The sequence below is a fragment of the Danio aesculapii genome, chromosome 11 (assembly GCF_903798145.1).
Source record: "Danio aesculapii chromosome 11, fDanAes4.1, whole genome shotgun sequence".
In the NCBI taxonomy this organism is placed as follows: domain Eukaryota; kingdom Metazoa; phylum Chordata; class Actinopteri; order Cypriniformes; family Danionidae; genus Danio; species Danio aesculapii.
The window spans coordinates 45623620-45638225 of NC_079445.1; the positions used below are offsets into that span (position 1 = coordinate 45623620).

Genomic DNA, 14606 nt, shown 5'->3' on the forward strand with positions numbered 1-14606 from the left:
CATTAGACCAGGGGTTTATCTCCTGTTTCCAAAATGCACATCGCGAAATCCGGAAGCTTTTTTCTTTCAATATGTAATTATATTATTGTCTATTAAGGCAAATATCTAGACTACAGATGTCCATATAAGCGTAGTCAGTCGTGTCTTCAAAGTTAGTGAAAGATCCAGAAGGGCGTCCTGCTGATTTGATTCAGAAGGGCACCTTTTTGTCAGACGGCTCACCGGTCAGGTATACATCAGTGGTGTAGTCCTATAAAAAAAGGTGGTGTACTATTACACCCGACCCAAATTTTAAATGAAAGTGGGCAAAGAAACGACGAAAGTCAATGTTTCTTTGATTCATTAGCTATAGCTATATATATATATATATATATATATATATATATATATATATATATATATATATATATATATATATATATTTAATGATTTATGTTTAGCTATGTTAGCTCTCAGTTTTCATATGAAAATTAAAGGGGACTTAGGCGACCTTGTAGTAGTGTACAGTTCATGAGCTAAACTTTTTGGGGGGGCTGAATAGAAATATTGGAGGGCTAAAGCAACGCCCATGCTATTTTCTCAATTTACCTGAGCGTTTCAGCGAGGCATCGCCATTCAGTTGACTCGTGGTCTTCGAAAAACTCACGAATTTTCTTACAGCTGCCGCGGTTGTCAGGGGGAGGGGAATGGCGCAAATTAAACAAAACTGCACCAATTACGATGCGAGTTAAAAAAACATTTGCTATACGGTATACAGTTAAAGGGGACGTGAATACATATAAATTAGGGAAGTTTAATCAGAAAAACAAGTGAGTATACCGAGCGTATACGCAATTATTGATCCTCAGAAGTGGTAATACCCAAACAGCTCATGGAAAAAAGTAAGCGTACTGAGTATACGTGCGTATAGCCCCGACTACACCACTGGTATACATCTGCGCTAAAATATCAAGGTGAAGGTCATCATAGCTTGTGTAGAATAGACCCAGCTCCCAACCCAACTTTGAGAAGAGATTAACGGGATGTTTTTTTATCGCCCGATAAGAGTCTCGCATTAACGCAGCACGTTAACACCAATAACGGCCCACCACTAATTAAGATACTGAAGAAATCCACACTGTAAAAAAAGATTAGTTGACTTTGCTTTAAGCAGGTAAACACATTTATTTGTAAGTAAATGTGCATAATTATAAAAATTAAGTTCAATCAACTGAACAGTTCCAAGTTACAATGAGTTTACTTTTTTACTCAAATAAATGCACTCAATGCGGGGTAATATGTGGGTTTCTGTGCATGCAGTTTCCATGCGGGCCTGGTTATTAGCTATCAGTATCAGTTAAAAATCCATATCGGTGCATCCCTAACAGTGTTGATGGTGTGTGTTTAGAAACGGAGCGTCCTGTGGATCACTGTCAGAGAGGAACACATGACTGCGACGCTCCAGAAAGAGCCAGATGCAGATACACCGGCGCCTCGTCCTACATCTGCGCATGTCTGGCCGGCTTTACTGGAGATGGACGAGTCTGTCACGGTAAACTAATACTCACTACTCCTGCTATAACATTCCCTGCTTTGCTTCTGTGTGTAGTTTTGCTTAGTTAGTCCTGTCATCAGAGTTTTCACTTATTAATGACCTTAGTCATGTAGTCTCCATCCCCTTGTCTTATTTATTCATTGATTTTCCTTCGGCTTAGTCGTTTATTTATCAGGGGTCACCACAGTGGAATGAACCGCCAACTTTTCTGGCATATGTTTTACACAGCGGATGCTCTTCCAGCCGCAACCCAGTACTGGGAAACACCCATACACTCTCACATTCACACACACTCATACATTCTTTCATTCATTTTTGTTTTTGGCTTCGTCCCTTTAATAATCTGGGGTCGCCCCAGCGGAATGAACCGCCAACTATTCCAGCATATGTTTTACACAGCGGATGCCCTTCCATCTGCAACTCAGTACTGGGAAACACCATTCACACACACACACACACACACTCACACACTACGGACAATTTAGGTCATCAGTTCCCCTATAGCGCATGTGTTTGGACTGTGGGGGAAACCGGAGCACCCGGAGTCCGTCTGTAGGTTTTGTCAGTGTAATGTGAGACTCAGCAGACAGCAGGGCCTCTGGAGACAGGAAGTGCTGTGATGTGGACAGGAAGTGCTGGAGCCGCTCCTCTACAGCTGCACGGGTCATTTATCAGTGCTGTTCCCCTCCTGGGCTGATCGTGTCTGAATGTGGAGCAGATTTCCCTCACACCCCGAGTGTTTCTTCCAGGTCCAGCTTTAAACACACAGCAGATGTGCATTCCTGCATATACAGCGCTTTATCATGACTCAACACTGGACACAGCTGAACACAACATTAGCAGCCCTCCTGCGAGAGTTTCATTCCGTTTCAGATATTTTCAGCTACTCCACTAGAGCTGTAGTTAGACGCCGAGTTCATGGCTGTGGTCTATCGTGAGTTATCTCCCCTTTACAAAAGCCATCTGCGCATTTCACTTTGTGACCCTGATTTGACAAGGGGGCAGGGTCAAGGGAACTTCGGTGTTTACGGCCCAGACCTGCCTCCATTTAAGCGAAGTAATCACCTGGAGACACAGTAGGTGCATTCGACTTGAACCATGGCTGCAGCCGGTGATCAACGAGATTAGCTGAGCGCAGGTGGGGGCGGAGTTGAAAACAGAGCCGTCAATTCGGACAGCCGGACACTTCAGCGCTCAAAGTTGCGGCAGTGATGGCATCATCATAATTTTTTTTATTTATAACAACAAAAGATTTACAGTACAAATAAAACAGAATACAGTCTCTATAAATTATAGCTCACTTTTAAACAATAATGGAATTCTGAATTAAATATATAACAAACGAATGAGAGAGGAAACGATAGGGTGATATAAACAAACGAACAAGCCTATTAAAAACAAAGCTTAAACATCAGTAAAAGGAGCTTAAACAGAGTTTAAACATCACTCTTTAGGCTAATACTTCTCGTTTGAATATGCTTAAAAGGGGTTTATATTTATTTACATTTATAGATATAACACTTTCTAATATATGCTAATGTAAAACCCAAAACAAAGTCTTAAACTAACTAAATTAAGATTATTTTGCATAATAAAAGCATTTTCAAACAAGCACTTTAATCCAAAAAGATTGAACAAAAGGACATTCGTAAAATAAGTGAGCTCCACTTTCAGTAGAAGTTTCCCAGAAAGAGCAGGATATATCAATGTCACTTTTAAAACTTGTGTATAAATGGCTCCACAGGAAAGAAATATATATCTTATCATCAAATAAATCATTTTATAATTATTTCATAAAATAGTTCTTTAAGTTAAATTTGTTCAGAAAGCTTTAGGGTGGCGGGATCAATGATGATAATTATTTTATTACAAGTCTGCAAGATTATTTGAGATAATATTTAGGTTATTAATTGAGATATATCAATTAAATCGTTCATGAAGCTGAATGCAGTCTGTATAAAAAAGGCAGAATAAACCTGTGCAAACAAAGTAGTTATAACCAGATTATTAAAAGGGCACATATGTTAGCCCTTTTTTCAGAAGTGTTTTGCGTCTCCAGAATGTTTCTGTAAAGTTTCAGCTCAAAACACCCATCAGATTATTCATTATACCTTTTGCAAGATTCTATTTGATACATTTTTTCACAAGGGTGCTGTTTTTTCGTACTACGCCTTTAAGGCTAGTCCTCCCCGCCCACCGTTTCTACGTGCCTGTCAGTGTGCCTTAATCTCCTCCCTCGGCTGCGTCAGACAACAGACAGACATAAAGGAAGCAGATCTCACGTAGCGTTTGAGAAATACTACAGTAAGAACTTTACCATTGAGTATTTGTTGTGCAGTTGCATCGATGAGTCACACACAATGTCGTTACAAAGTTCACGCGCGCACACACACACATATACACACGCGCAGACACACACACACACACAGACAGACAGAGCTCGTTTAGCTTAGCACTATTTTTGCACGCAAATGTGACAGGATACAGGTTAATCTCCACTGCTGTATGGATATCTGTTATATTAATGTACAAAATAAACCTGATTTAACGTCCACAAACCGGGATTGAAGTGTCTTCCTTTATAATTATTCTGACACGCGGCTGTGCTGATGAAGTGAATCTGAAGTGAATCGCTGTACTTCATTACACACATGCTCTGTTTTAAAACATGTTAAACTTGTGAAACTCACTCTTGATCACGTTTGATGATGATTGATGATCCTAGCGAACTGAACACACCTTTTAGTCCCAGCTGCTTTGCGCACGTCTGGTCTTGCTGATATGATTATACACGTGACTACCGGGACATGTTAATACGCAGCTGTCAATCAATATTGGTGGGCGGGGGGACCGCACTCCTACATAAAGTTGCGGTCGATCTGAAAACTGCTCCAATTGGTCCACCGTTTTTATGTTGTTAAAAAAAGGACTGGGTGTGCTTATATCACCCCAATATTACGCTCTATACACCATACATGCACATATGTCTGTCCAAACAGCTTGAAAAGTAGATTTTTCACCATAGGTGCCCTTTAACAAAAGATGATACTGCAGTAAAATATCTGTAGTCTTTTAATAAGCATGATGTGTACAAGATAGAGATGGCATGAATGTTAATTGTTTTGAAATTTGTGAGACAACTTGTCCATTAATAAACCCGAAACACACGTGGTTGTTGTCATGTGGTGAACTCGGCCAATCGTGTGTCGTCATCGCAGCTCGTGCAGTCGCTCTTCAGATGCTGCACCGGCTGAGTCAGTCGTCTGATCTCGGAGCGCTGTCGCTGTACTTTGATGCCACATGTGAGTCACGTGGCGTCGGCGCAGCATCAATCCGGACAAAATTTCTAACCAGCGTGCACCGCTTTAAGATTTCGATCGTTCTCCGCAGCGCTGTATGAAGTCGAATGCACCTAGTATCATTGAGGTGGTCTTACAGACCAGTAGGTCTGGACCTGCCATAAACGCCCAAGTTCCTTTTCTAATGTTTGGTTTTGTAAAGGCAATGCTATAAAAATGTTTTGAAATTTGTTTTTATTGCAAATATTTTAGTTTTTTTGCACCGCTTGATTTTTATTTGCAGTTCTCTTTTTGTTAGCAGAATTCATTTTATTTCTTAAAAATGTAGTTTTGCTTTGCGTTCTTTGGAGATTTGCTTTTATTTATTTATTTTTGCTTAATACTTTATTTTTTGTTGGCAAAACTTTCTTTTTTTTGCCAGTATATATGACCCTGGATTGTCTTCATACAAAACAGCACCAACATAACCAAAGGGGATCAATGTGAACAGTACACAAGGAGGTTCCATGTTGTAAAACAGGAACTCAAATTTTTAGGAGGCCATTTCAGTGACCGACAATTCATAGGAGGGCCATTTTAACATTCGCACAAGAAAAAAAGTGACGTAATTGGTGCATCTTAGGACAACAAACCAGGGGCCTCATGTATCAACGCTGCGTACGCACAAAAAACCATACGCCAGGTTTCACGCTCACGTTTGGATTTACTAATGATGAAATTAACTTGAGAATGTGCGTTGGTCCGCACCAACTTCATGTCTGGCATACGTGCATTTCTTGCGTGTGTTTGTTTTCATTTACACTGGCGACTTCTAGAGACAATTGTGTTAAATTGCACACTACAAAGTATCGCACCAACAAAGTATCCTGGCAACTGGTTCTTTTCAAAGGGAACTGGCAAACTGCTCGGCGTTAAGCCAGTCGTCTTTGAGCTGTGTAATGCCAGCTGTATGGGATGGGATCATCCACATGTCTAGCAGCTATAGAAGGTTTCCACACCATCCATTTGACCAGCCAAACATTAAAGCGCAATTTGCAGCGATAGCCGGTTTTCCTAATGTAATCAGAGCGATTGACTGCATGCACATTGCTATAAAGGTGCCATCTGCAGATGAATTTGCATACGTGAATCGGAAACATTTCTATTCAATAAATGTGCAAATAATATGTGATGCTCAAATGCGCTTAACAACTATTTTAGCAAGTGGCCTTGGCCAACCCATGATTAATTCATCCTCACAAACAGCATGGTTGGGATGAGCCTCCAAGGTGGCAGGGTTTGAGAGTTTGAGACCCCTGTTGTAAAAGGTGTCCATGCTGTTTGTATGGGTGTGTTTAGCTGGTTTATTGTTAATGTGCGGTTCTCGTCCTGCAGATATAGACGAGTGCCAGCCGGGACGATGCCACAGTGATGCCGTCTGCTTCAACACTCAGGGCTCCTTCAGCTGCCAGTGTCGGCCCGGGTTTACTGGAGACGGCTTCAGCTGCACTCCTGGAGCCGGTGGGTGGAGTTAAATCAGAGTAAATGTCCTACTGAAACTGCAGAAAAAACAAAGAGCAGGGCTATCAGTCATGTAGGGCGGAGCTATCAATCAATTAGGGTGGAGTTTCAGTCCTTTAGGGCAGAGCTATCAGTCATTTAGGGCAGGGCTATCAGTCATTTAACCTGGAGCTATTAGCCATTTAGGGTGGGGTTTTCAGTCCTTTAGGGTGGGGCTATCAGTCATTTAGGGCAGGGCTATTAGTCATTTAACCTGGAGCTATTAGCCGTTTAGGGTGGGGTTTTCAGTCCTTTAGGGTGGGGCTATCAGTCATTTAGGGTGGGGTTTTCGGTCCTTTAGGGCGAGGCTATCAGTCATTTATGATGGGGTTTTCAGTCATTTAGGGTGGGGCTATCAGTCATTTAGGACGGAGCTATCAGTCATTATGGGCAGGACTATTAGTAATTTAAGATGGAGCTATCAGTCATTTAGGGCAGAGCTATCAGTTCTTTAAAGCGGGGTTATCGGTCATTTAGGGCGGAGCTATCAGTCATTTAGGACGGAGCTATCAATCAATTAGGGCGGTGTTTCAGTCCTTTAGGGCAGGGCTATCAGTCATTTAACCTGGAGCTATCAGTCATTTAGGGTGGGGTTTTCGGTCCTTTATGGCGGGGCTATCAGACATTTAGGGCGGGGTTTTTGGTCCTTTATGGCGGGGCTATCAGACATTTAGGGCGGGGCTATCAGTGCTTTAGGACAGAGCTATCAGTGCTTTAGGACGGAGCTATCGGTCATTATGGGCAGGGTTATCGGTCATTTAGGGCGGGGCTATCAGTCATTTAGGGCGGGGCTATCAGTCATTTAGAGCGGGGCTATCAGTCCTTTAGGACAGGGCTATCAGTCCACTAGGGAGGAGCTATTAGTTCTTTAGGGCGGAGCTATCAGTGGGTGTCTCGTTTCTGCTCTGCCTTCATCCATTTGTCAATCTTCCTCCTTTTTTTGCAACCCCCCTGTTTTTTAACAATCCAATCGGTTCCCAAAGAACTAAGTTCTGCATCACCTGCAACATTTGTTTCTCATTTCAGGACCGTTTCAAATGCATGTACGTCATGATAGAGGGAAAAAAAGACAATCTTAACTTTCATTTTTGTTTAAGTCAAAACCCTTTTGCCCTCATCTTGCACGCTCCCCCACTCAAACCAAAGTTACACCCTTGGTTTTTGGTCACCTACAATTCTCACTATTATTAAACCATTTTGAATAAACTCCTAATTTTCAGCTTATTAATAGTCATTAATGTAGTGGTCAGGCTTATTAAAATAACTTTAAAGCACGCTGGAGAAAACTGTGTTTATTTCTGTGTGTGTTTTCTTTCTCCCACTCTTTTCTCATGGCTGTGTGTGTGTGTGTGTGCTTGTTTGTAATGCTCAGATAAGAAACACTGATTGTCATTAGTCTGTGTGTTTTCCTTCCTCCTCAGGATGGGGGTTTACTGGGGCTGGTTTACATTATCGTATGGTTCTCATACAGCCGTTGGGTCTCGACACGCCTGTTCACAGTCAGCAGACAGGAATGTGTTATATTTACTGTACTGATCATCTGCAGCAGCACCATACTGACACTTATGCAATATTACACTTGCTTAACTGGGATTATAATATATAAGGATATAAGAAAACCACGCACACAGTGTATTCAAACACAAAATAATAGATGAATATATATATAAATAATTATACACACACAATATGTTTCAATGTTATTTAAAAACCAAAGATGCATTAATGTGTTCAAAATTACAGTAAAAACTATTTAAAATAGCAGTTTTCTTAAAATCCCATTTATTTCTGTGATGTTACGCTGAATTTTCAGCATCATTACTTCAGTCTTCAGTCACACGATCCTTCAGAAATCAATATAATTGGATGATTGGAGGATCAACAAATATTTCTGGTTATTATTAATATTGAAAACACTTGTGCTGCTGCTTTTTTCACAATCGGATTTGTTTTATGTATTAGATTTTTTTTTAAATGCATAAAATTATATATAAACGCTCACTTAAACTCTTAACTTTATAAAAATATGTTATATGTTGTATTTTTCATGTCAAATTTTGAGATTAATTATCTTGCCATTTAACTTTCTCACATGACAATCGCATGTTAAACCATCAACACACATGTGTGTGTGTGTGTGTGTGTGTGTGTGTGTGTGTGTGTGTGTGCGTGCGTGCGTGTGTGTGTGTGTGTGTGTGTGTGTGTGTGTGTGTGTGTGTTTGACAAAAGCATGTCATTCTCCTAATTTGAGAGCAGATGTCAGTCTCTGACGCTGTGAAAATTACAGCCTCGTTCAGTCCTTCCTGTCAAAAGAATCATCCTGTCCAGTAATTAACAGGTAAAACATGCTGAAATGAAACTCAGTACAACAAATGCTGATGTTGTGTTTGTTTGCAAAAATAGACGAATTAAAATAATACGAAGACAAAATGATTAAAGGAAATACCTAAAAATAGAAACAAATGCTATAATAACATATCAGTTATTCTAAAGTAGCTTTTTTTTATATATAATTATTTTTTCGGGGTTTTCACCTTGTATTGTATTCACCTTATTCTCCGCGTACGAGCGGGCGCAGCCATTTGAATCATTTTGGCTCGAAACTTCCGGTTTCATTCACTTCCATTCATTTTTAAACGTTAATAACAGCTCGTTTTGCTGCTTGGTGTTGCAAATTGATATTTTCTTATTATATTATTCTACTTTGTCTGTATAGTCATAGTCAGTTTTTTTGCCGTTTATTATTTCTAGTCATTTCTCCCATAGGTGACTGAATCGGAAGTTCTAAAACAATCGCCAAAATGCACGCACTTCCGCATTGAAGAATAAGGTCAATAGGGCAGTAGAGATTATTGACAGGAAAGCATGGGGAGCAGAGAGAGGGGAAGGATCGGCATAGGACCACAAGGCGGGAATTGAACTCAGGTCACCATGAGCACCGGAGTACATGTGTCGACGCACTAACCACTACACCACTTTTTCTGTGCAATAACATGCACTGAGAAATATATAGAAATATTACTTTTTAATAAAAGCAATTGAAATAAAATTATAAAAATTACATATATTTTTTTAAATGACAAATTCTTACATAAACTAAATATATAAAATATATTAAATTTTATATATATATATATATATATATATATATATATATATATATATATATATATATATATATACACACACACACAAGTAATCAGTCTCTCCTGGATTTGATATCACAATTTGTTGTATAATTATTACTGTATAATCTTTGTGTTATTTTATTTTTTAGCATTTTTGTCTGTGCACCTTAGATTGAAACTGTTATGCATTTTATTTTGTAGGATTTTTTGATCAATTGAAACATAAAATAACATCATTTATTTGATTTGTAAAAATATTACTATAGGTATTTTGTTTGAAAATATTGCCTCTGTTCACTTAAAGTCAATTTATTATAATAATATGTTTAACAAAATAAAGAATATGACCTAAATGTGCATTAAAATAAAAAATAAAATATATATTTATCTTAAATATGTGGGGTGACACGGTGGCTCAGTGGTTAGCACTGTGGTCTCACAGCAAGAAGGCTGCTGGTTCGAGCCTCGGCTGGGTCAGTTTTCTAGAGTTTCTGTGTGCATGTTCTCCCCGTGTTGGTGTGGGTTTCCTCCGGGTGCTCCAGTTTCCCCCACAGTCCAAACACACATGTGTGAATTGGGTAAACTAAATTGGCCGGGCTGTGTGTTTATGAGTGTGTATGGGTGTTTCCCAGTACTGGGTTACAGCTGGAAGGGCATACGCTGTGTAAAAAATATGCTGGAATAGTTGGCGGTTCATTCCACTGTGGCGACCCTTGATAAATACGGGACTAAGCCAAAAGAAAATGAATAAATGAGTATATTGTAATAAAATTTTTAAAAATATCCAAAAACGTGGCCTCATGCCTTTTGTACAGTAAATACGAACTTATATGGTGTGTGTGTGTGTGTGTGTGTAGAGTTAGATCACATTGATCATCTGCTCCAGATGTCCCCGCAGTGTCAGCAGATGGTCTTCCCGGCGGCCCCGGGGCCCGAAAACCAGACTTGCCAAAACCGCTGGGCTGAACACAGAGCTTGTTTTTAAACTTACGACATGTCACATGATCAAATCAGTCAGGACAATTATGTATGCTACAGGGCTGTTGAATGCTTAATTCTGATTGGCTGAAGACACGTTTGAGGAGCTATTCCCCTAACCTATTATTACGGTACTTTTCCATTGTTTTTCTATGTAAACACTCGCAATGTCCTGACATTTTCATCAACAAATAAAGGCAAAACTAAAATCTATTTGGATGGACATTTTGGTTAACTAAAATTGGTTAATTTTAGTCAACTAAATCTAGAGGAGAGTCTTGTAAATTGTAGTCGACTAAAACGAAACTACAACTAAAATTAATTCAGAAGACTAAATTACAACTAAAACTTAATGGCATGTAGTCAGAAACTAAAAGAAGTCTAAAACTGAATCTAAATGTAGTTTTTCTGTTTAAACACTGGCTTGAAGGACGTTTGTGACCACTATGCTTATGGGCTCTATTTTAACGATCTAGGCGCAAAGTCTAAAGCTCATGGCGCAAAAGCATTAATGGCGTGTCCGAATCCATTTTTGCTATTTTAAGGACGGAAAAATGCGCTCTGTGCCGCGGTGCATGGTCTAACAGGGTTGAGCTTATTCTCTTCATGTGTTCTGGGTGTGTTTTGAGAATAAACCAATCAGAGTCTCATCTCCCATTCCCTTTAAGAGTCAGTTGTTTGGTGCATTCCATGGTGCATTTGCTATTTGCATGGCAGAGTTTGTAAGTGTAAAAACTGAAGGCTTCACTAGTGAGAAAACAGTTAAACAGAGCATCTGCAGCACGAGGATGAAGAACGAGCCTTCTCCAATCGGCCCTTACTTTCACTTTCTGTTTCTTTCTTTCGTGTTGGCTATGCACAGACATTCATTAGCCTACTTAATTAATTTCGTTTGTTGAGTTTCAAAACTTAGATTTGTTTCAAAACTATTTCTAAATTCAGTTCTAATTTCCAGCAAATGAATAAATGAACAGTAATAACGAAGTGTGCTCAAACAACGGAGTTATATCTAGGGCCAGACTGAGTCTGTGGACGTTTTTTGCTATTTCTGCAGAGAAGTTTGCTAAAAATCTGCGGATTTCTGCTGAATTATTTTGGGAGTATCATAACTAAAACCTTAATATGTGAAATAAAAAATAATAGGTTTTTAACTTGTATTTAATGGTTAAAATGCAAATCCATTTAGATTCACTTTATTTGGTAAACAAAGCAAATCTCTCATATAATATCTCTACTAAAAGACAGAAAATATTACTGTACACACAGCATTGCACATAAATCAGATGAACATTTTCATATTAGTCAATAATATTACAGTAATTAATTTAAAAACTGAATAAATATAGATTTACACACATTTACACAAGTAAATAAACAGAATTAATGATTTAATGAATCCTGCGCGCGCAGATTCCGTGTGGGCCTAGTTATATCCAAACACACGTTATGCCCCATATGGTCTAAAACCTGACAGGTGGGCAAATCTAAGCTTGTTTTTAATAAAGCAAATATAAATATGCATATAATAAATAACACTAATAATAATAACATTAGACAAAAGCGAGTTGTCGTGAATAAACTGAAAAAGCCCCCTGAGATGAAGGCAGTGGTTTTTATATTAATGTAGAAAATAATGCTTTTTGTAACATTTTAATCCTTTAATTGTATTCATCTGTGAAGATATTTGTGTGTTGCTGGACATCCTGCATGTTTTAAGCAATGTGTACGTGTTTCAGGCGCACAACTAACACACTCTGCGCTGGACTTTCAGCTGGTCTATTGCACAGTCTTTTTTAGTTCCTCAAAATAGCAATGCACCAACAATGTGCCTTAGCACTCCTCTTATCTAGACCGCAACACCCATGAGTCCACAAAGTGGCACAAATAGATTTGCTATTTAAACAACGTGGCGGAAAATGGGAAAATTAAGGTTGCGTTGGTCTGAAAAATAGCAACACGTTGGGGCAAACACATCTTGCGCCTTATTGCACCGGGTGTATGAAAGGGCCCTATATCTTTAACATTGCCTTGCACATTAGCGCCACGTTTTTACAACATAGCAGTTTTTAAGACCATTGGTTTTTACATGCAGTGCAGCTAATCAATGTCAGTTCCAAAGCAGTGGACCAATCAGAAGAACTCGGAGGCGGGGCAACTGTTCAATTCAATTCAAATTTATTTGTATAGCGCTTTTCACAATAATAATTGTTTCAAAGCGGCTTTACAGGTGCACATTATTGCATTACAATCACGTTCGAATAAAAGTAAAGGTATTAGTTATTATTACTTATTACTTTATTGATATTATTACTTTATTGATATTACTTACCATATTGATTTCGTTAGCTCAGATTGGTAGTTTTGTGCTGAACAATTCATCTGCGCATGTCATTAAGAAACAAATAAATGTTTGCTCTTGTAATGTTTCATTGAAATCTGAAAATGCACTTCCTGTTTGTTTTCAATTGAATTCTCAGATTAGTTCTGTCTGAGGTATTGGGCGTGGCTAACATACTTAACCACGCCCCTCCAGCTGTCAGTGCTATAACACCAAACAGAAATGGTGAGGAGGAGGAGTCTGTTAGGCTGTAATAACTCTCCTCACACCCTTTCCCCCATCTTTCTGAATGACATGCCTACTTTACTATAGCCAATCAGCTAGCAGTAGAAAAAACAAGCCACGCCCACTGCTTTCTCATTTAATATTCCGTTTCTTCAGGACATACAATACGACTTTAACATCTGTGTTTGTTTGTTTGTTTCAGCTGTTGAGCAGACGGCATGTGAGCGGCATAGAGAGTCCGCCCTCTCCTCCTCCTCTTCCTCCGGTGGGTTATTCCTCTTCCGCCCACGGCCGCCCGTAGGTCAGTTTGTGCCCAGCTGTGATCAATACGGTGCGTATGAGCCCACACAGTGCCACGCCAGTGTGGGTCAGTGCTGGTGCGTTGACTCGGCCGGACATGAGATTCCTGGATCCAGAGCTGAAGCTGGAAGCAGACCGTTGTGTAAGAGACACACACACACACACACACACACACACACACGCTCATATATGCACAAATACACACACATACATACATACACACACAAACAAATACAAAGACATACACACTCATATATACACACAAATACAGACACACACACACACACACACACTCATACACAAATAAATACACACACACATATATACATACATAAATACACACAAATACAAAGATATACATGTATACACACACACATACACACTCATAGATACATACACACATATATATATATATATATATATATATACACACAAATACAGACACACACACACACACACACTCATACACACATAAATACATGCACACATATACATATAAACACACACAAATATACACACGCATATATAGACACACATATACAAACACACATGCATATATACACACACACACACATATATATATATATATATATATATATATATATATATATATATATATATATATATATATATATATATATATATATATATATATATATATATATATATGGGTTTGGTGTGATCGCGTTTGAAAGGGAAGAGCAGGGGGGGTTGGCGGGGGCGTTGTAGGAGCGGGCCCTTGACAATGTCTCTGGGGGCCCACTAAATGAATAGGCCCTTAGAATCGTCCTAACTTACAACCCCCCAATCCCCCACCCCCATTTGTGTATATACACACATAAATACACAAGCAAACAAACACATACATGCACACACATAAACGCACACAAACACATATACACACACACACACACACAGAGACATACATACACACACACACACATGGACACACAGAATGCTTTTTGATGGTTTATGAGGACTCACCAATAGACATAATATATTATAAACAGTAAAAATTTCCTATTGTATAGTCCTCCTCCTAAACCCAACCATCACTGCAAACCTGTGGACAATTCTGAATGTGAAAGAAACCTTGTTAATCTGTTGAGTAAGTTTTGAATTAGGAGTACAAAAGTCATGTCCTCATAAACCACCTCAACATCGTAAAGCCTCAATCATTACAATGTCTTATAGTTATATTTACTTATACATACATGTCATTATATTTAAAAATAAAACCTGGCATATTTTAATATTAACAACCC

General features: G+C 38.9%; 1 protein-coding gene across 1 annotated transcript in view; it reads left to right on the top strand.

The window, feature by feature from the left end:
• Positions 1 to 14606, top strand: part of LOC130237110 (nidogen-1-like) — a 66586-nt gene that overhangs the window by 42786 nt on the left and 9194 nt on the right. Inside the window, exons 12-14 of the mRNA XM_056467915.1 lie at positions 1388 to 1531; positions 6208 to 6333; positions 13244 to 13483. Coding sequence (XP_056323890.1) covers positions 1388 to 1531; positions 6208 to 6333; positions 13244 to 13483 — 510 coding nt within the window. The remainder of the gene's footprint in view (positions 1 to 1387; positions 1532 to 6207; positions 6334 to 13243; positions 13484 to 14606) is intronic.